This window comes from Leptidea sinapis, chromosome 9 (genome assembly GCF_905404315.1).
Source record: "Leptidea sinapis chromosome 9, ilLepSina1.1, whole genome shotgun sequence".
Classification (NCBI taxonomy): Eukaryota; Metazoa; Arthropoda; class Insecta; order Lepidoptera; family Pieridae; genus Leptidea; species Leptidea sinapis.
The window spans coordinates 10222905-10246766 of NC_066273.1; the positions used below are offsets into that span (position 1 = coordinate 10222905).

General features: G+C 34.9%; 2 protein-coding genes across 15 annotated transcripts in view; one reads left to right on the forward strand and one right to left on the reverse strand.

Moving 5' to 3' along the window:
• Positions 1–23862, forward strand: part of LOC126966245 (general transcription factor IIH subunit 2) — a 44576-nt gene that overhangs the window by 6408 nt on the left and 14306 nt on the right. For 2 of the 13 annotated variants that reach the window (XM_050810214.1, XM_050810220.1), the window contains 2 exons: positions 1637–1735; positions 2709–2881. The exons of 7 other annotated variants lie outside the window; for them this stretch is intronic. In XM_050810214.1, coding sequence (XP_050666171.1) covers positions 1637–1735; positions 2709–2881 — 272 coding nt within the window. Of the gene's footprint in view, positions 1–1636; positions 1736–2708; positions 2882–3934; positions 4067–6167; positions 6277–7547; positions 7699–23862 lie in introns of those variants that run through there. 4 more of the 13 variants (XM_050810206.1, XM_050810208.1, XM_050810212.1 and 1 more) reach the window with 4 other exon arrangements.
• LOC126966278 (SUMO-conjugating enzyme UBC9-A) lies at positions 17710–21333 on the reverse strand. Of its 2 annotated transcripts, none has more exons than XM_050810267.1 (5): positions 21208–21333; positions 21061–21139; positions 20900–20983; positions 20419–20681; positions 17710–19258 (listed from the first exon to the last, which is right to left on the reverse strand). In XM_050810267.1, the coding sequence occupies exons 2-5, from the start codon at positions 21124–21126 to the stop codon at positions 19192–19194; spliced, it is 480 nt and encodes a 159-aa protein (XP_050666224.1). In that variant the 5' UTR covers positions 21127–21139; positions 21208–21333; the 3' UTR covers positions 17710–19191. The 2 variants fall into 2 exon arrangements, with proteins under 2 accessions (XP_050666224.1, XP_050666225.1); XM_050810268.1 differs by having other exon boundaries at positions 21061–21132; positions 21208–21279.

Genomic DNA, 23862 nt, shown 5'->3' on the forward strand with positions numbered 1-23862 from the left:
GCATACTTGGCGTCGATATATCGAGTGACGTTCAGTTCCGTGGTCACTTGGAAGAGAAGGCCAAACTGGCCTCTAAAAAGCTTGGTGTAGTCAGTAAGGCGAAACAGTACTTCACTAAAAGCCACCGCCTACAACTTTATTAGGCGTAAATTCGGCCTCACATGTTCTCACCTCTGGGCGGGTGCTCCCCAGTACCAGCTTCTTCCATTTGACCGCATACAACGAATAGCGGCTCGAATCATCGACGATCAAGTCATCTCCGATCGGCTTGATTCTCTAGCATTGCGTAGAGATGTGGGTTCTCTCTGCATCTTCTACCGCATTTATCACGGGGAGTGCTCAGAGGAGCTGTTCCACCATCGGACATTACGTGCAAAGTACCATCCGCATCACGTAGACGTCTGGCATTCCACAACCGCGCGTTTTGTTCGAAATTTCTTGCCTCGCACAGCCACTTTGTGGAATCGACTACCGGCAGCGGTCTTCCCGAACAGATACGACTTAGGGACCTTCAAGAAAATAGCATACTCCCACCTTAAAGGCCGGCAACGCATTTCTTGACACACCTGTTGTTGCGGATGTCCATGGGCGGTTGCCTCACCTCTCCCCATCCCGTGAGCCTCTTGCCCGTTTGCCCCCTCTCATATAAAAAATAAATAAAAAAAAATCTATATTATGCTTTTATTAATTGTGATGTAATACACTATTACAGCTTATGAGCTCGCAAAATAAACTCCTTTGCAAAAAAAAATGGGCACTTTTGATTTATTCAAGTACTTTTAGTTTTAACAGTTGTAAAATAACTGCTGCAATTCTTTGTGGCATGCTTTGGATGATATCTTTTATGAGTTCTTGGGGAATAAGCTCCCATTCGGAATAGCAATTATAAGCTCTCGGATGTTCTGTGTGGCTGGGTCACCACCTCTTTAACACGTCGTTTTAGAAAGTCCCAAAGATGCTCAGTGGGATTAATGTTGAGACTTCGTGTTGCCCAATCTAAACGGTCTACGTATCCCGACTTTACTTAAATAAGCGTTTGTGTCGCGCGCTCGGCGTGCTCGAGCAATGTCGTCCATAACCACAGCAACATTTCCTGGAATAGCTAACGCTGGTTGTACAAGAACAATAAGGACTTCCGTGATGTAGCGTTGCGAGAGCGCCATTTTCTACGAAAACTAACTCTGTATGATCTTCAGAAGTTATGCTAGCCCAAAACATAACTGAGCTCCCATCATGCAGCATAATTTCTTAAAACATATCTATCTAACGCTTTCTTGTTCTTCTTAGCACTTTATAATGTCGGTCCTCGCCAAATAAAGAGATTCTGGCTTTATCAGATAATAATACCTTGCTCTATTCTACATCTGTCCATGTCTACAGATTATTTTAGGACCCCTAGCTGGTTATTGACTGTGTATATAGACTTCTAGTCTCCTACTAGCAGTCCATACGCTCACACTCACATTTCTGACATCTTCAAGATTGATTTTGATGTAGGTAGACTTCGTAAAGTGTGAATCATATCGATCATCCCCAAAACAAAATTTGTAATTGGTATATTCAAATTAAAAATCTTTTAATTGGGTACTTTTAATGATTAAAAATTTGTAATGCTATAAAAAATATTTTATTTCAGACTTTAAAAACAGATGGTATCAGATGCTCTGTTATTGGACTCGCTGCAGAAGTAAGAATATGTAAGAAATTATGCCAAGATACAGGAGGAGAATATGGGGTATGTAATTGTGACTTACCCAATATAATTTTACATTTTATAATAATAATTCAGTAAATAATTTACTAAATAAACTTTGCAGTTATTTCTTAACTTTAACCTTTGCTTGTCGATGACCTAATGTGTGTGTAGTTTATATTATTATATAACAGGCTCTACCCACTGCCAATTTGCAGGGCTCAAGTGTTGTGTTTTATACCCATCCTGTTATTACATACTGAATGGATGTGATTAAACACAAGCTAATGAAGTATCATAGGTATTGATTTAATTTATGTGATTTGACTCCGCTCCACACCTCTGAGGCAAAAATGGCGCTAACCTTAATAATGATGATATGACCAATACTATCTTGACTCATTTCAACCGCACTCTCCCTGAAAACGTGCTTTGGAAAGGTCATGAAACGTCGGGTTAGCTAAAATATTAATAAAAATTTAATATTTACGCAAGACCTAATATAAAAATACAGTTACAATTACATACAACACAGTTACGGAGATAATAATCAATGAAAGTAAGATAGTGACATATTTTTCATTGATAAATAGGTAAGAATTCACAATTTGAAGCTCTTAGTATGCATCGTTGCCAATTTTTTCGTTTTTTTTTATGGAAATATGTGATGAGACGAGCACGACGTTCAGATGATAATTGATACGCCCTACCCATTACACTGCAGTGCCGTTCAGGATTCTTGAAAAACCCAAAAATTCTGAGTGGCACTACAATTGCGCTCGTCACCTTGAGACATAACATGTCAAGTCTCATTTGCCCAGTAATTTCACTAGCTACGGCGCCCTTCAGGCCGAAATACAGTAATGTTTACACATTACTGCTTCACGGCAGAAAAAGGCGCCGTTGTGGTGCTCATAATCTAGCCGGCATCTTGTGCAAAGGAGCCTCCCACAATACCTTAGAGTTGTGGGAATTCAACATAAAAACGTTGAATAGATTGTGTGTACTTTTCCAGGTGGTGTTGGACGACGTGCACTATCGCTCGCTGCTGCTGGAGCACACGTCGCCGCCGCCCCGTGCGCGCGCTCTGGACGCGGGGCTCGTCAAGATGGGGTTCCCCCACACCCAGCCTCCCTCGACCGAGGCAGACGCCACCAACACCGACCCGCCGATCACAGTGTGCATGTGGTTAGTCCTACCGATGGTCACAAGATTTTTTGTTTCAGCTTACGACAGGAGTCTTGCTTTGATATATTTTCTGTGTAAGGTTACCAATGTTTCCTAATAAATTTAGAGTGACTGATTTTAGAGGAGGTATTTTGAAAAACCCAAAAATTCTGAGCAAATTCAATTATCGAAACCCAAATCAGTCCGTCCGTCTGTCTGTCAAGACTCTTTATCTCGGCAACGCTTATCGAGTTGAAATTAAAACGATACGTTATTAAAATCTACAGTCTCTTGAAACTGTGAAAAATCAGACTTCTAGAATATAAGGCCGTTTATGCCGCATAAAACGTATATATCGACGCTCTCGAGAGAATCAACATTTATTGGGTATTATCCGTTGACCTATGCAAACTTTATATTTGTAATTATATATGTGACCAGTGGTAAGTGACCCTGCCTACTCAGCTGGAGGTCCCGGGTTTGAGTCCCGGTAGGTGCAGACATCTGCGAGTCATGGATGTGTTAATGTATGTTTAAGTATGTAGGTATATGATATTAAATATATCGTTGTCTTTCACGCATAGTACAAGCAGAGTTTGGGGATAATTTGTGTAAAAGTGTGTCAATATTATTATTATTAGAGAGAATGGGATGTTGCTATGCCAACTTACGGCCGTTCCCAATATTCAGTCTATCTCCGGTTGTGGCCTACTTGAGATAAAAATCGTAACTACCGTCGACTTTTCTGTCCCAATAAACTTATCGACGGTAACTCGCCTTATCCGTACACGCTGCCTGTCAATGGGAGGACGTACAGCTTACCAGCGATAGAAGTTTGTATGGAATTGCAATTCACGCGTCCCAATATAAGGCGATAAAAATAACTTATCGGATATATTGGGACAGCTCCAGATTATTGACAGTAGAAGGTAGTAATTTATCTCTATGTGTAGATAGTATATTGGGAACGGCCGTTATAGACTGACAGGCATGAAAACTCCCATATTAAACATTTTATTGAGATAAAACCTTTCGGGCATCTACTAGTATAATATAAATGTTATGTCGGTGCAGCCACGTGGAGGAGGGCGAGGGTGTCGGAGGAGACGGCCACCTGTGTCCGCAGTGCCGCAGCAAGTACTGCTCGCTGCCGGTGCAGTGCCGCACGTGCGGCCTGACGCTGGCGTCCGCGCCGCATCTCGCCAGGTACACACGTACAGAGTGGCGCTGCAATGGCGACATTAAATAAACACACGGGTAGAACTACTTAACCGTTATCATACAAAATATTCAAAAATCTAATACATAATTAACCTAAATAAATAAATTTTTCATTATATTATATCGGAACAACCTGTAAGAAGTCTAACATCGTAAGCACTGACATTTACTTAGTGCCGTCTTATGCGACCACGTAAGGGCAAAGAATATATAATAAATAGTACAAGTACAGTAGTCTCACTCCGCTAAATCAATTACAGAAATAGGGATTCTTGCGGTCATACAATAAGGTGTAATTCAGATCGCACAGCGCTATTAACCTACATTTTTATTCACCTGGAAGTTGCCTCTCTGTCTCTATCGGGTGACTCTTACCTGTTCTGACAACATTAGGGTTGACTTCTTTTACTAAACCTGTACCTACCTTGTTTATGGTCATCTTATAAAAATAAGTCAGTTATTTCTATAATATAAATAGGTATTTAACCGTAATTTTAAATCAATATTCTTTCGTTGTCTAACCTAAATAAGTATATGGTACAAAATGCAGAGGATAGGTCCTGCCGAAAGCTTAAACTTCCGCGCGTGCGTCACTGCTAGCTGGTAAGTCCCTACTGGCTGCTTTCCTTAAAATTTTGTTTCCCCTTAATATCTCACTTGTTTCTTTGAAGATTTCAATTATTTACTTTAATTTGAGAAATATTTTTTTGAGGTTTGATAGCTCTACCTGTGTGTGTGTGTTCATTTAATATACGGCCACGCCATATATATTATGTTGGCGTCGTCTGAAGTTTTAATTTATTTTGATAAATATCTATGACGGCTGAGACAAACAAATTAAGTATAACCTTCTACGACATTAAATAGACTCGACCGATCTTGTTGAAAATTTGTATATCATTATAGTAACATATTATTGTAACTGAAATTTTGTATGTGAATCTTATAGTACTATTTTTTTATGATAAGTTACGAGACGAGCAGGCCGTTGAGCTGATGGTAATTGCTTACAATGAAGTGCCTCTCAGGATTCTTGAAAAACCCAAAAATTCTGAGCGGCATTACAATTGCGCTCGTCACCTTGAGACTTTAGATGCTAAGCCTCATTTGCTCAGTAATTTCACTAGCTATGGCGCCCTTCAGACCGAATGTAATTAACACAGTAATAGTAATGTTCACACATTACTGCTTTATCGCAGAAATAGGCGCCGTTGTGGTACCCATAATCTAGCTGGCATTCTGTCCGAAGGAGTCTTCCACTGGTAAAATAACTGTAAGCAGAAATGGTCGAACATTAATTAAGTGTTCGAATTAGGGTCGATGCATTTGGATTGCGGTATAACGGTAACGGTATTAGCTCTATATATTTTTGAAATAATATTTATATTTTTAACAAAGAAGCAGGTTATATAAATCATCTATTTTTTACTGTTGATTTTTATATGGATGGGATTGGCTTTATCATAAAATACTATCACCACTAACAAAAAAAGCGGGGATCATATACATATTATATTCTATCCATTCCGTGTTATACTCGCAATGGAAGTGCAGAGATTGCGGTGTATTATTTCGTACTTGAGACATAAAAAGGAAGAAGAAATAGAGAATTTTGGGTTCGTCCTATTCCTTCAGAACGATTCTTAAAGGGTATACATATTAAACATTCAGTTCTAAAACTATATCCAAATAAATTAGTACACTTTATCCCACAATTTTCTTTTTAAACTATCATGATACTCTGCCAAAGATGTATCATTCAGTGCTGAACTATTTTCTATTTCTTGAATCAACATCGATACATCGATACACGTCAATCACTAGCAAGTGTAGACTACAGACTAAAGTGAGCATCGTCTGCGTTAGCGTGTGTTAACGCGAACGTTAATATTTTTGGCAGACTTTTTGTACGGCGCCGTGCGGTCTGTCGAATCTACGATGATATTTTGTGTGTCAGACTTTTTGCGCGTCGTATGCGTTACTGCATATAATTCTATGTTTTATTACCACAGACTAAAAAGTGCGTCATAGATTCTACTATGTATGAAACATCATAACCATAATTAAGTATAATTATAATTTTCAGGTCGTACCATCACTTATTCCCAGTTGAGCCGTTTGAGGAGTTGAAGAATGAGGGACAGAGTCAACATTGTTTTGCTTGCACGAGGTCGTTTACGGACCTAGATAAGCAGGTGAGTACCAAAACTTTAAGTGTTACATCTTGGATAATGGTGCCTATTGGACCGTGCCCTGCTTAAGATGAATCCGCAGTCAGTTTGCATCTAGTGACTCCTAGCGATTGCAAGGCCTACTCAACGCCATCTAACCAAACAATTTTATGTCTAATGCGCGTATCCTTGGAATTATATCAGGCAGATTAGATATTACATAAAAATTAACTTAATTTTTTGAGTGTGTAATACTAACATTCATTCATTCTTTGAATCTCTGTAACTTAATTAATACTATTATTGGGTTCTACGAGCCTCCGCAATACTCAGAATTCTTCAATCCGGGCAACATACTATCCCGGCCAATGCAACCTATGTTGTCTCAAGCTGTATAGTCTTTACAGATCGGATTCACCGTACAATAGTTTAACTCGTGGTTAAACACTTACTATCATATTAATAAAAGCAATGTAAAGTTACTCCGAGTTCAAAATTACTTCTCCCTTTCATGTAATTCTGTAGTGACCAAGGTAAGATAAAGACAAAAAGTTTTAAATTTGGAATAATTTTACTTTGCGTTAATTATTAACACAGATATACCATTGCGTCTATCTTTGAAAGGTCTGCAAAGTTTACAGACTTCTGTTTGCCTGCAGTTTCCAAAAATAATATTAATAAAAAAAACAAAGTGGGCGAAGCGAAACAAGTATGTAAGGATCGTAGCAAGTGTAAGGAAGTGGTCTCTACCCACACCTACGAGAAAGAGGCGTGATTATATGTATGTATGTAAGTGGAAGAAAGTTCCTGGAAAACCGCACTGAGAACCGCCACACAACCAGATGGTGGGGATGAAATCCTAATTTGTGACGTGTCGTGCGAAGGTGGAATTCCGTGGCAGGAATTAGGTCAAATATCTCTTCGGAACACTCCCCGTAATAGATGCCGTAGAAAACACACAATGAAGCGACGTCTCTGCGGAAGTCATAGTGATCGAGCCATTCACAGATAAGTGACAGCGAAAAGATGGTAAAAAAATTAAATTTCATTTATAGATAACGTATTTCGTTTAACATAAGTCGGATAAAAAGTATAAAAATAACTTCCCGATTTTGCTGCAGTTGTAGATAGAAAAGTTATATTTATTTAACTATTAAAACCACTAATTAAATTATGTAAATCAGTTTTACCTGTGTCAAATCTTGTTCAAGGGAGTCCAGTGAAATGTGTCGTATGGATTGTTTGAAGTAAACAGAATTGAAGTTTGTTTAAATAATTGTCTACTCGTATCGCAGATACATCGGTGTACCCGTTGCGTGGAGTACTACTGCTGGGAGTGCGAGGGTCTGATATCGTCGACGCTGCACGTGTGTCCAGGCTGTGCGTCTAGGCCGCACCTCTATCAGCGGCTACCGAACACTTCCTAAAATATACTGATTTAACATATTTCTGCCTTTTATTCCTTTTACTTGAATTTTTTTTTCGTGCATATCAATATGATTTTCGTCATACTTGCTCGTAATGTGAGCCTTAGGTATTACATAGTTATTAGGGCCATAAAGCTTACCATAACCATAGTGCATAATAGATATATCCCTACAAAGATGAGTTTGTATCTAACTGCATTGAGAGTAAACTGAGCATTTTCAATTTAATCGAGTAATACAGTTTTTGTTGAAGTAATTCGAAATTATCAACTTAATTTGCTGTTTTAGCTGGACTTTTAAATTAAAATTGTGTGTTTACCGACATTCCCAAAAATAATACCCATTTTGATTTTATTGTAAGTCACATCCGCCATCTTGGATCTCAAAATAGATGTCATATTCCTTATTGCCACTCCCTAAAACTTCGAAAATGATACCTATATTTATATAATTAAAAAAGTGATATCCACCATCTTTTATCTCGAAATAGATGTTAATTGGTCTTAAGTGACCCTCACGAAAACGACAACTGGATGGATTCGATTATGGATGGCAAGTCTCCCGTGCCTCGGCGTACCGGTCGGTCTCTCGTAAACATAGCTGCTGTAAACGAGAGTATTGCCGAAACCCCGGGAACATCAATTCGGCATCGTTCACAATAACTCCAACTTTCGAGGAACACCACGCAGCGAATTCTAACGAAGAATCTTCACCTTCATCCTTCCAAGATTCAGCTGACCTAGGAGTTCAAACCAGCAGACCATGCACAGCGCCGACAATTCGTTGAATGGGTGTGGGAGCAAAATGAACTGGATCCCGATTTTTTTCGCTTGATTGAGGCGCACTTTCATTTGAATGGGTTCGTTTTGGAGCTTACAAAATGCGCACGTGATCCAGGAGAAATAATTGTATCCCCAGAGAGCCACTGTTTGTTGCAGATTCTTCGCAGGCGGCCTGATTGGGCCTTACTTCTTCGAGGATGAGGCTGAAAATGCCGCAACTGTCACCGGTTTGCGTTACCGCACCATGATAACAGAGTTCTTGTGGCACCAATTGGAAGGACTGGACCTGGACGACATGTGGTTCCAACAGGATGTCGCGACCTGCCACACCGTCCATGAAACAATTCATTTATTGGAGGAAAAATTTTGGGACCGAATAATCTCCCGAAATTCCTATGTCAACTGGCCACGCGTGATTTAACGCCTTGCGACTTTTGCCTTTGGGGTTATGTTAAGTCTCAGTACTATGCGAATAAGCCACAAACAATTCCCGAGCTAAAGGTCGGGATCCAACGCGTCATCGGTGAGATAGAGCCGGCACTCTGTAGCGGAAAACTTGTGCCACATCGAAAATTTCATGAAAAGAGCAAGGGTCTGCCGCCAGCGCCGTGGGGGCCATATGCAGGTATGTGTAATTTATAACGCAATAAAAATATCACCTCTCGCTCAAAAAAATATGTGTTTTTTCTTAAAATTAAATCGGGCACTCTTATTGGGACATCATATATATCACTTGTTTTGGGTTAGGGTTTTTGAAGTCGGTTGTTTTAATTATTTAATTAATCTGAAATACACTAAGTAATAATTTGTCTTATGTGTCGATCTACTAAATTTGGCAATGCAGCAATGAACGTAAGCAAAATGCAATTTGATTACAGACAGCCAGAAATTCTGCCACAGATCGCACCCTTACTGTTAGTCGTTAAGGAATTCCACTGACCATCATATTCGATTACGACAATTACTTGACTATAACAACGTTACGGGAGGCGACTCAATTATCCGGATAGCATAAAATTATCTAGTATTATAAATGTTGTAAGAAGATAGTTCATCTTTAATAGATGGTACAAGACAATGTGGGCAGCGGTGATCAATTTTAACATACAGGGACCCGTACAATTATTGTTTGTGGGGTACAAATCTCTTTTAATCTTTCACAAAAAATAACTTTCCGTGACAAATGCGTTATAAGACGCACAGTGATGTGGTGATGCGACGATTAGCTGTCCCGAAAATTAGAACAGCTCTGCACTGAAGGCGGTCATATAAGCGGTTTAAGGTGGTACTCGGGTGCAGCAGACCAGAGAAGAGAGCACTAAAATGTATGCCTGCTTAAAGTATTGTCTCGCTCTAGTCATGACCCTCAAATTCTTCTTCTTTGGCGTCCAGATAGTGATATTACAAATGGGGTTTGTTATAGGGTTTCCAATCTCAGTATTGCGGGATCTCGGACTACCGAGATTCCGTGTAGTGCGGTATTACGGGATTTGCGGGCTTACAGAGAAGCAGAAGAAGTAGTTTGATGTAACAGTGGACATTCATTATGTTTTGTTATATTTATGTTCGAATACGTACATAATCATTACAAGGGTCGGCGGAGACCACATCTTTCACATAAAAATGCCTTAGATTAGGTACATTATATTGGTTACTAAGTGCGGATTCCGCGAATTCCGAGATCCCGAGGGATCGAAAATTTTCACTCCTGCCAATACCGAGATTGGAAATAGATTGTGGGATTGAAATCCCTAGATTGTTAAGTAAGTTTCGTGCAAAATTAGAACAATAGCTCTGCACAACACTATTACTCTAACGAGGAGAACCCCAACTCCATACAAAAAATGTAGTCCAAGATCAAGCTCACTTACAAGAGAGCGAGTTAACACTATCGTTAATGAGACGAGATGAAGAAAAATCATGGCGGCAAATTCAAATCTTAATTATCGTTATGTGAAAATAAACGTTTTATTATTATTATTAAATCCTAAAATTCCCGCCTAATATAATTCGGCAGAGTATCTTTAATTTGCTCCTAAGAATTGAAGCTTTCCGTTACTTTGTCAAGGATCCCATAGTCAGAACCTAGCCAAACTCTCACCAAACTACCTTTCCTTTCCAATAAAAAGAATCTAAAATAAAAGCTAGTATTATAAATGTTGTAAGCAGATAGTTTCACAATTTTGAATTAATTGTAATAATTAAAGGTAAAAGACTGCATTTATTAAAAGTTACTTTCGTAAATGCAGTGTTCAATTATTTTACTTTTATTTAATAAATTTTATATGATATATTTGTATAAGGAAAAGGACAAAGGTGCGCGATGTATTAGAGAAAATAAGAAAACTCAAATGGAATTGGACTGGACATATAATGAGATCGGACAAAGGATGTATTAGAGTGGTACCCTAGAAATGGGAAACGACAAAGAGGACGTCAAATTAAAAGATGGGAGGACGATTTACCAACAGGATGGAGAAGGTTGGTGCGAGATAGAGACAAGTGGAAGAAACTGGGGGAGGCCTATGTCGAAAAACAACCTGGCCAATAAAGTGGTTGCTGTATATTAACATAATTTTACTTTTTAACAGACTTAAGAAAACATGTTTAATAAGTAGTAGATAAGTTTAAATGCATGGTCAGTGAATAAAGGCTTTTATTATTATTATATGAATATCAATCTCATAAAATATGATAGTGTTGACTTTTGTTGCATTTTTAAAATGAACCCTAATATACACATCTCGTGGAACCTAGAAGTTGATCTTAACCGACCTGGTAGTGAGGTGGAGACGTAATGCTACACGTATGCTCGTACGTAAAAACTTTATCTCCAGAGGCGCAATTGGGAAGTTTCAATCCCGTATCGTGCTTTAATTTTTGAACAATAATAAATTTGTACATAGATATATGTATATATAATTCTTCTGTACGTGTGATGACAGTGAATCTACTCCTCCTAAACGGCTGGACCGATTTGAATGAAATTTTCTGTGTGTGAATCATATTTAAGTGGATTCGATGGTGGTATAGATTCACAATTGAACTACCTCCTAAATGGCTGGACCGATTTTGATGATTTTTAGAGAGTTCCAGTGAATTTGAGATTGCTTTAGATTCTCAATACAGTCGACATATAATTCTCCTACGTATGTATGTGATCTCCTCCTAACGTCTGGACCGATTTTTCAAATAGTATATATATATATATATATACATATATATACATATACTACTGCGATTAAATTATATATATATATATATAATTGTGAGTGAACCACATAAAATAATAAAATATTTACTTTTGGAAGAGCGACTATTAGAATAGAATAGAATAAAAGGTACTGTGCGGAAGTGAATGTCACCAAATGGAGCTCAGAAATAAGCTGCAATGGCGTTGCGCCAATGTAGCACTGGTTTACAGTAGCCCCAACATTATTGAGTCTTGGAGTAGCAGAGACTAGTAATTTTTAAATTAAAGTTATGAATATAATTGTATGAATATAAATAAATAAAGACAGTATAGATCTAATTTTTGTATTTAACTGTTTAAAAAAAATAATAGAAATTCAATGTTAAAAGAAGATCATTTAGATCTTAACGATTGAAAAATCAATAAATATGAGGTAATTAATAATAAATAAGTGTTAATATAAATCGTTATATTATAATATAAAATTCAAAAGAGGTACAAGCAGTTAAACAGGTTTATAAATGTTATTAAGTAGGTAATTTTTAGTTTTTATTTTGAATGGTAAGTTGAAGTGGAGGTTGCAAATCATTCCAGCACTTGGTAGCTTGATACTTTAAACTTCCCCGAAACGCAGCAGTGCAGTGGCTCGGAATAGCTAATATATGAAAAGCGGACCTAGTTTCCATATTCAAAGCTTTATGCTGTCCAAGTCATTTTAACTTTTGATATCAGTATGCTGGTGTTTTCCAAGCAATTATGCCAAAGAGAAACACAACAAGGAGTAAATGCCTTCTTCCGTCCATTTTGAGTAGTTTTGCCTCTTTGATATATGGTGTAACGTGACTACGGGGAGGAATATTCCAACAAAATCGTGCACGCATTCTGCACTAGCTGTATGTCATTTTTAGTTTTACTAAGTAGTCGTGGGCCATAAACGGTGCCCATATAATTAAATTTAGAAAGGACGAGAGCATCACACAGACGTATGCGTGTTTCTAAATATAAGTATTGTCTTAATTTATATAACACCTTAAGACGATAGAAACAATTTGAAATTGTCAATTTTATATATTTTTCGAATCGTTGACTTTCATCCATTATCAGTCCTAAATTGCTTGCTTCATGCACACGTTCAATTTTATAATTATTAATTTTTATATCAAGATTGTATGGCTCAATTGTGTGTTGTGCTATTCTGTGTACCGAAAATCATATATTTTGTTTTAGCTGGTTTGAGAATTAATGAGTTTTTCTCTGACCATTTGTAAATTTCGTTCAAATCTGAATTAATTAAATTGATTGCATCAACAATGTCGTGAGAATTAAAAGATAAATATATTTGAATGTCATCTGCATATATTTCATACTTACAGTGCTTTTTATTTTGCAATATATCCGCACTATACAAAATAAATAAAAGAGGGCCTAATATAGAGCCTTGTGGAACTCCTCTTTTCATGTTACTACACTCTGAATAGCGAACTTTACCATCTTCTTCTGTGGTTACAACTTTCTGAGTTCTATGACTGAGGTAACTATGAAACCATTGTATAGTATTTCACTGAGTCCATAGTAGGCTAATTTTGATAGTAATAGAATTAAATATAAGGTGTCAAAAGCACGAGAATAATCAAGCAATACTAAAATGGTTACTTTACCCACATCCTGAGCTGCTTGAATATTGTCAACTACATCTAAGAGTGCAGTCATGGTACCTCTGTTCTTTCTGAATCCGGATTGATGTTCTGGTAAAATTTTATAGGTTTCTAAATAATTATTAATTGCTTATAAACAAATTTTGTATTTATTAGGGTATTGGACTATTGGGTTCATCCAAATGTTGGTATCAATTAAATTTGTACATAATTCCAGAACTGAGGGAAAACAATAAAAAAAGCATTTTTTACTTCAATACCATTTGTTTCTCAAAATTAATCAAGCTTCGTATACAGAACGTTGTGGAACCCATAGATATATTATCCCCCTGTCAGTATACATCAATGGTGGAATCGATAAACAGATGCCAACCTTTCTATTTCGGAGGAGAGGTTCAAATATTCAATATATGATTCAGCATTAAAAAATACATACAACTTCAAATTTTCACCCATTTACGATGAACACCTATTTTTGTATCGTGATTTTAATATTATTCAATTCCATCCACAGATACGCAATACAGTTGCAAGATGGCAATCGAAAACTAATTATTGTAGTACGATAAATTTTATGTACGATATATTTAGTAGGTCTGAGAATCGGTCGTCATATATTATTTATACCCCAAAAATGATAATTTATAGTTTTTTATTACTTTATATTATGGCAATACAGCGTTAGCTGGGCCAGTTAGTAATATATATTTTAGTAGTCCAATATTCTATTAGAGATCATGAAAGAAACCAGTTGATTGTAAAATATAATTCATAAGTCATAACACTATCATGGCAGCTAGGTCGTGATAAGACTTAACTGATTACAATGATATTTAAAAGTATAGATGGGTTACCTAGACAATATTCGGTGCTTTTTATGATACACAAACGCACACATGAATAATTTTACATTGCAATAGCACACTACATTACGATTATACGTCACAGAAGGATAGTAAATGCAAGTATCGCAAGTGAAAAAGAGATAAGTCTAATTTGCTAATTGCTTCGTATTAGCATAGCAAACACACAGAATCATTCGCCAGATATGATTATTTACCGTACACCGTGATTTATTCCTAAAATACGATTAATTCATGAGTTCATGTAATAAAAGTTATAAAGTAGTAAAACTACATTTAAATTAGTTAATTAGGTGTTATTGATTTAAAAAAAATTGATTATAATATATAGCCATATTAATGATATAAATTATTTGTACATACAATAATAAAAAACATACAGACATATCAAAACAAAACCGAAATGTATTAACAGTAAGGGTTCCATTTTTACAAACGACGGCTCCCAAAAAGTTTTAAGTTTACAATTATTATTTCTTGTATATTATATTATTTATGAATGTATTTTTGTTGAGGGTTTATTACAATAAGATAACGGGAGAAACAGAAAATTGATTCTTCTGCAGTTAGCAAGGGATATACCGAAAGGGCAGTGTTACTGAAAAAACTCCTACGCAAGCAGATAGCACTTACTGTCTACGTGCGCTACCTATCCTAAAACTTGTTTTTGTAGTTTGATAGTTCAGCTATACGCACTTGTTTATTAAAAAATATAAAATTTCGTATTACATTCACTGCCTTTTTTGGATCATTTCCTAAAATATACTACCTCGATCATCCCGCAGCAGACAGGGTAGTTGCGGTATATTCAGAGTATTATCGTAGCGTTCCAAATGTGTCGTTGTCGATTTTGCGAGTAGACCTCCTGGTACGTTACATACATTCCAAGATTAAGTACTAATAAAATATCAAATAGCCTGCTATTACTAATCTCATTCTATACCACCTTTATTATAAGACTTCGAAAGCCAGAACTTATTAAAATCATCATAATATAATTTAAGAAAGACGCTCACTAACTAACAAGAAAACTCAAGTTCCGCAATCAAGCGGTTACGAACACTATGTATTCTGCCTACGATTTCACTTCTGGTTGATTAATCTATGACACATACTATTTGTCCTTGTCGCGCTGCAGTTGACATTATATTCTCTATCTTGCTCGAACCACCACGTTAATAATTCGAGATTTATTTGTAAATTAGAAATAAAATCGTGATAAAATACAAATACGACGTTCTTTTATATAATTTCTTATGGTATGAAATACCTTCACTCTTATATATTTTGCAAACATAGTTTTTACATTTTCTTAACACACAGGTTGGCATTTTAGATTATTCTTGTCCCGCCACGTAAACGTTCCGCTTAGCTCGCAGCTATTAGCCGACTAAATGAAATTACGACAATTGTCTGAATTTGTCTGCAACATTTTGCGCGCGCTAGTACGATATCTTCCTCTTTATTGTATATAATATCATTGACTGATTATTAATTATTTTTGTATTTTATTATATTATTGAAACGGAAAAATGTGAACCTTATTAAAGAAGCTTTAGCATTCAAAGGAACAATATACACTACCTACCCCAATGGTAGTCGCTCTCTCGACACGAAAACGGTACGCACGCGTTTGTTGTTGACAGAATTGCTTACAATTTGATATAGGTACAACATTAAAATGACGTCTTGTGTTATGGGATGATGCACTAATTACGAAAGTAAAAAAAATCATAAAATTGTATACCACATTTAAGAAATCATGAATAATAAAATTTTATTTCATTATTTCTGTAACAAAATAAATATGTCGCCATGACAACGAGACTCGAGTGCGGACGTAGATTAACGTACAGAAACGACGAAATATTGATGCTGTCTGTTGCGGGATGATCGAGGTAGTATATTTTAGGAAATGATGTAAAAAAGGCGTTGATGCAGTAAATGTACTACGAAATGTAATAATTTTTGATAAACAAGTGTGTATATTATGTAGCAGAACTATCAAAATACAAAAACAAGTTTTAGGGTAGGTAGCGGCCGTAAACAGTGAGTGCTGTTTGCGTACATAGGAGGTTTTTCATTAACACTGTCCCTTTCGGTATATCCCTTGCTAACTGCAGAAGAATCAATGGATCATTTTCTTCTTCTCCCATTACCTTATTGTAATAAACCCTCAACAAAAAGACATCCATAAATAATATAAGATACAAAAAAGTACGTCGTTAGTAAAATACCGTACTGTCGATACGTTTTGTTGTCTGTATGTTTTTTATTATTTTATGTACAAATAATTGATATCATCAATGTGGCTATATAAGCATTACAATCAATATTAAAAATATTTTTTTATAAAATCAATGACACTTTTACTTAATTTCAATACAGTTTTACTACTTTATTACTTTTACTACATGAACTCATGTATCAATCGTATTTTAGGCATAAATCATGGTGTACGGTAAAACATCATATCTGATGAATTATATTCTATATTTTTCTGTTCAAATACGAAGCAATTAGCAAATTAGATTTCTATTTTTTGCTTGCGATAATTGCATTTACTATCCTTCGTTGACGTGTAATCGTAATGTAGTGTGCTATTGCAATGTTAAATTATTCATGTGTGCGTTAGTGTATCATTTGCAAACACCAAATGTTGTCTAGGTAACCTATCTATACTTTTAAATATCATTGACCTACCCACTAATATTATGGAACTTACCACCCCGTTCCATTTTGTTTCTTATTTATTTGAAGATTTGCTCAATCAAATAGTAATTAATGTATCCAAAAAGTATGCAATGCAGCTTCGTGAAATTTTTAACATTGGTCTTGCCAAAGAGACCTGAGAGAGTACAATACTCATATGGGCGGGGTCGACTTACGGCTGTTTTCAATAACCTATCTATCCTTAGTTTAACTTATGGATACATTGCTGTCACCGTTTAATGACAAGATCTTATCCATCCATAGTTATAGTCCAATGCTATCTGTCAATAGGTTATTGAAATGTAAGTAAGCGTAAAAGGATAGATTTGTCTCCCTCTAGTAAATTAAACTAAGGATAGCTAGGTTATTGAAATCGGCCGTTAATGGACAGTCGTTACCACATCGGAATGAAGTCTCATAAATGGACAGCAAGATTGTTTAGATATTATAGTATTAAGAGGGGTGATGACTTTACAGTCATCAACATTTGGGAGCTCTACAAAAAAGTACCTACCAAAAAAGGAGAAAAACTTTAGATCTAGCAGAATCTCTATTTTTGTACAATCACGATAATAAGCGTGGTCGTCCAAGCTCTATTTACTCAAAAGAAGTAACAATTAAGACATGAAAGAGAATATTTTAATGTGAGCAATGACATTCTATACATATGGACATATTATTCTCAGTTTGATAACGGAACCGCAAAAGTGTGCTTAAAGACAATGTAGGCACATTTTTCTCCTTAGTTTTGTGTCATTCAACAAGCCTAAGTGTGCTATAAAAATTGATTAAATAATACATTATAGACTCAAAAAAAAGATGGTGTGACTTATCATCAGTAAGGTTAATTTATTAATTTAAGATTGACATGAAAACAATGTAATTTAATTCATTAAATATGGTACAATTATTGAAAAGTCCCCAGACAAGACCCGCTTGTCAGAACGGGACAGTTGAAAGGACAGAGTCAGAAATGAAAACAATAGTCACTCTTTTTAACCAACTTCAAAAAAGGAGGAGGCTCTCAATTCGGTATTTTTTTATGTTGGTTACCTCAGGACTTAGATAATTATTTTTTGGCAACCATGAGAAAACCATAAAAGTCTTAAATTAGGTATAAGTATGTGACATTATCATGTTCATTTCCCAGTTCAAGCAGGCAATAATTTCTTCTTTCAGTTAAATGTTACATCTACAATATTTAAGGTACTTTCCCTCGATGTGGCATAGTCGTGGTACACCTGTATAGTAAATATATCAATGGTTATAATTTCCGCCTTGAATTTAAAAACCATTCTATGAAGTGTATTGAAAAACACTCAATTAGAAACTTTTATTATCATTAAATAAAAACTAACATACTTAAGTTACAAAAATATTTTTAAATTAAATTATTGAACCTTATAACAAGGTCTCAATTCGTTTAATTCCCTAGCTGACATTTCTCCTTCATACAAAGATATTCAAATTGCAATCTCTCTTAACTAACTTACATTCAAAGATCTTACATTTTATTTCAAGGAAACAGTATAATACCGAACAATATTGTGTGTGGAATGATGTTGTAAAAAAAATCTGTTATATATATATTATAAAAAAAAAGTTTTTAATTTGGAAAGCAATCTGTAGTATTATAATCTAGTTTTAAATCAGAATTTTGTATACAATGTTTACTAAGACTTAAGTGAAAACCTATTTTTACACTTACAATTAAGTATTTAATTACTATTTACAGATCAATGAAATTTCTTTCTAGGCAATTCAATTAATGAGAATTTAAATGTTAATACAACAAATTAAACTTGAGCTGTATTGGGCTAAAATAATAACATATTAATACTAGGATAATGAAAATGATTATGCTTGGTAATTTAATATAAATGTATGCCATTTTATTTTAGTGTGTGTGCATTGCTGGAAATAGACACTAACAGAGCTCCACTCTTTCTTTTTGACATGTTAACAGCTGTCACAGTTTATCTAGACTATATAAATTAGCTTAGTTTGAAATTTATTTCTTTATTCTTTTATCCCTAAAATTTTGGAAATCACAACTTTAATATCTGTTTCCTTTGTTTTTTTTTTTAACATAAAACCTTTAATGTGTCATGATGTGGATGATGATTCTAGTAAACATACAAATTAAAATTGTTTGGATCTATATATAGTTACTTATTGTTGTACCATGCTTTGTAGCAAATTTGAAAGTGTAGTCAAAACAAATAACTCATCACTATTAATACGATGTTAATGGTTCATTTTTAGCTACAAAGTAATTTCATGATCCCTGAGTTGGATGAAATTGATTTATTCAGTGGCCGCCATAGCACGGGCCTGTGCTCTCACTCTCTTGTCGTATTCTAAACGGTTTTGGCTGAAAAGAAAAAATAAGTAATTTTGTGTGATATCTACAAAGAAAAAATTAAGCATATTAAAGTAGATTGGCTGCATTAGTTAGTAGATTGAAAGGGGGAAATAATATACTGGGCATATACTAAAAAAGTCTGGTAAAACAATTGACCTATTCAAGTCAGCATTTTTGTACTGGACTATAACAGAATTATTAAGTACAACTTACACACTTAGAAATTCTGTCTAAAATTATGAACTGTACCATACAGTATATGAACAAAATTTGTCAATAATATGCTTTTTTACTAATAGATACTTAACATTGTTTTTTTTGGTAATTTCAAAATAACAGGGCCAGGTTAATAGAAAATAAAAAAAAACTGAATGTGAAGATTAACATGTGGTCAAGGAAGTAGGGCAGTACAGTGTGATATTGAGGACTATAATTTTTTTAAATCCACTGGGAGACAAGTGACCGAATAAACCATTGGTGTTAATTGGAATTATTTTCCCATAACAGAGACAACATAATCATAGTTGTAAGTTATCATTTAAGTGTGCCTAATAAACCCAATCAAATTGTACTACATATCACTAAGACTTTAGATGAAACCACTACCACTTTGATTACATACATTTGTGTTTATCAGTTCATAGTTCTGAAATATGTCCTTTCAAACATACAAAATGTTGCATATTAAAATTTGAAGATCATCAATATTAGTAAATATGTGACAAACATGAATGATTGCGAATGAAAATCAGATTAAGAACTGTTTTTTTTTTTTCATTATTTGCCTTTGTTATATATGGATGGGACCTAAATTAGTAAAGCACTCCCTCACATACTCTTATCCTGTGAGAATTTCCTGGATAATTCTGGATAAATGTACCCTTTGCCCTGTCCCTGATTTGTGTACAAAATGATCAGTTGGGTGGTTAAAGTGTATCAAAAAAACTCACATACATAATATTACTTTTCATGATGAGTTTCAGAAATAATGAAACAAAACATGAAAATGTCCTTGAAAATTTCTTCTGCATCAAAAATATTACCGTTATTGTAAGGGCTTATCTTCTCACCGTTTATTTGATCTATAAAACCTCCCTTTTACCTATAACTCTGGCTGTCATAAGTAATAACAAAATGCTAACTTTAAGTATAGAAATAAATATAGGTACCAATAAATTGTATATGCCTCTGCCTGAGCCGGATCTTTAACATTTGGTTCATTGAGCAGATCTTGAATACCAAGCAGAATTTGCTTAATTGTTATAGCAGGACGCCAGTCCTTTTCTTCATCAAGCAGTGAGAGACATACTGTTCCTGAAGGATATACATTTGGGTGAAATAGAGGAGGCTCAAATTTACACTTTGGTGGACTTGTTGGATAGTCATCTTTAAAGATCATTCTCAATTTGTACAAACCACCTTCCCATGGAGTCTGAAAAGTTAAATACATCATTTTAAGTTTCTCTTACATACACACTAAAATAATTATAATATAGAAAACAAGGTACTAAGTCAGATCAGGATTTTTAATGTGACCATACTTTCATATTGCAATATTTTGCTTACAAAAACACTATTTCACTACTCATATATTAATATTACTCAAATATTAAATTTTATTCTCTTAGGTACATAAATATAAGTACTAACCCCTTTTTTACCAGGAATCGCACATTCCCAAGTCATTAAATTTAGAGAACCATCAGGATTCTTCATTGGTCTAGCAACAAAACCCTGGAATAATATACAAATTCATATAATAACATGTGCTTTTGTAATTTAAGCGTAACGTAACTTCAACAGGAACTTACAAAGGGATGGTCCTTGCGCCAAGCTTTCCGCTCTTCCGCAAGACGAGCACTTGCTATCCCCGACATGATTTCCTAAAAACTAAAGCAGAACATTTATTTATCTTGTTTTCGTCCAAAAGTTAAAGAAAACTCGTAAGTTGTACTTACCAATATCACTCTTCAAGAATACTGAAGTATGAAAAAACTATTGCAAATTTTACAGTAAAAAAATGAGAAAGCGGCGCTTTACAATAAGTGACAAACCCATAGAGCCAAAGAGAATTTAAAATAAATTGTAATCAAAGAAAATTTAAACACTACGTTCAATTATTGTCATATAATTTAAAATACATAGAGCTGTCATGATAAATATATTGGTACTAATAGTATCTACTAAAATCTACCAACTCGGACATATATGAAGACATGCTAAGACTAAGAATAATTTATAAGAATCGATCTTTTTACAAATGCATTGTCATTAAATTATATTAAATTTAAATATTTTACAAGCTTATATATTATATACTACGACTACATTTTGATCGTCATTGAATCGCCACACTAGTCGGAGACTGTATCGTGGGATGAAATAGAGCTGTGATTGTCAGTAAACCATTACCTTGGTATTATATATATAGTCCAATAGTATATAAAGTCCAGTAGGCAATAATAATTTAATTAAATAACTACAAATTTATCAAAACTGAATTTAAAAGAAAGTAAAATAAAAAGGTAGGACAAATTAAATACAAGAGATCAAAATATTTTCAATTCACCCAATAAACTAAAAAAGTAAATAAAAGAGAAATTAATATTTCTTATTAACTTATTTAAAAATATAGTAAATTTTCAATATGCTCGCTCGGGTGGTAAGCGTCTGATGGTTGTTATAGCGTATTAGTCTTATTCTATTATATTGTTATAGTCTTGAATAAAAGAGATCATTTTCACTTGAGTTTTTTAGTTCCCAAAGACTTATTTAAAAAAATCAGGCGGATTTATGCACTCAGTAAGAATTTACATCGAGGGTCTGCTGCATGTAGTACAAGAAAACCAAAAAACAAACTAGAATAATCCATTATTATATCAATAGAATGTTTTTATAAATTATATAGACTGGCTTCTAATGAAAGTTAAATGTATACTTAATAAGAGAGAAAGCTAAGAAATTAAAGATTTATAAAGTTGGATCTTCTTGTAAATCTGAACTGAAAGCACAAAGAAGAAAATAAACGCTTGTAAATAGATAGCTACATTAGTTTTTATCATGGTACCTAGGCAGGCCTGTCTCACTCCCCGTGTAGGTATCGACACCGTAAGTACGCGCGGTGGCCACGCAAGAGTGGCTATCCAACAGGTACTCACGAACGGGCGAGCTTTGTTAGTCACCTACAAGGAAATGATCATTTATGATAGGTACCTTAATAGGTACCTATCATAAATTAATAATAAGATTAGTATAATTACTAAGTAGGTTGAATGGTTTTGCTTAGTTTTTCGTACTTAGACCTAGAGCCGACCGCAAAAAAGAAGTTTATTATTGTAAATAACAGTGCCGCCTGCCGCCAGGGACGCCCGAAACAAGCGAAGCTTTACAGTATGTTTACAAATTTTGAAAGACTCTGTAGAAAGTATAAATGTCTCATAACGAATTACACAGAGCGACGTGTCTCGATGTATGCGAGCACTTACCGTCTGCGGAGTGCCGACTGCCGATAAGGGCAACTTATTACAAAGGAGCGAGAACATTAGATTAAAATATAATGCGGTATTCAAAAGCACTTTACACAACTAGTTATTTTTAAAAAACAATTTCGAACGACTCGATGCTGTCTTTGTTTCTTTTTATAACTTTTCTTTTTTTTCTGTCTTCATGTGCGTATCGGCTACCTAGAAGACTATTTACGACATTAATTTATAAACAAATTGCAGATAAATAAATCTGAGTGATAGAAAAATTCAACGCATAAATTCTGTCACTAAAACGACAACGTTTCTTATACATATATAAATAATAAAGTTGCGGCGACAAAATATAATTTTGAAGAGAACCAATTCTTACTAAATGATAATTTATAAATTGCACACTGACGTGAAGAAATACACTAAATAGAACAGCACTAAGGTGCTAAATACAATCAGGCGTGCATTGTTTTTAAAGCAACTACAACAAAAAACTATTTACGGTTTGGTTCTGGGGAGCGCGTGGCAGCTGCCACTCTGAATAACCTATACATACATATATATCTCTCGTGTAACGAAAATATGACGCTTACGACGGATACAGTGCTTGCACAGCCATATAAAATCTTGAACGATAGAACATGGATACTTTCAAAAAAGCTTTTTTGAAAGTATCCATGTTCTATCGTTCAAGAAACATTCTACAACTTTGTGGTATGTGGAAGAAAGTTCCTTGAAAACAGCACTGTGGAAGAACGCCACACCACACATCCAGATGGTGAAGATGATATCCTAATTTGTGACTTGTCGTGCGAAGCTTAATCCTGAATTGTTGCATCCTGCTACTACTTAATATATACATAATATTATATTTATTGTATACTAATGTGATGGTACATAATTGATGTTCCAAATTCTGTTTATCTTTTTCTTGCTTCCGGTAACTTCTTTCCTCGTTGTTATGTCGGAATGCGCCCACTGTGCAATGCAAGCGAAAAAATTGGTTTTGCCTTTTGAGGTATTATCTCGGGAGAAAAGTTGAAAAAAGTGTCCAGTGTCCAGTTGTATGCTGTAAGTAACAGTTCAAAAAACTTCCACAATGGCGCTTGTTTAGGCACAGGGTACGGTAAAGGTATG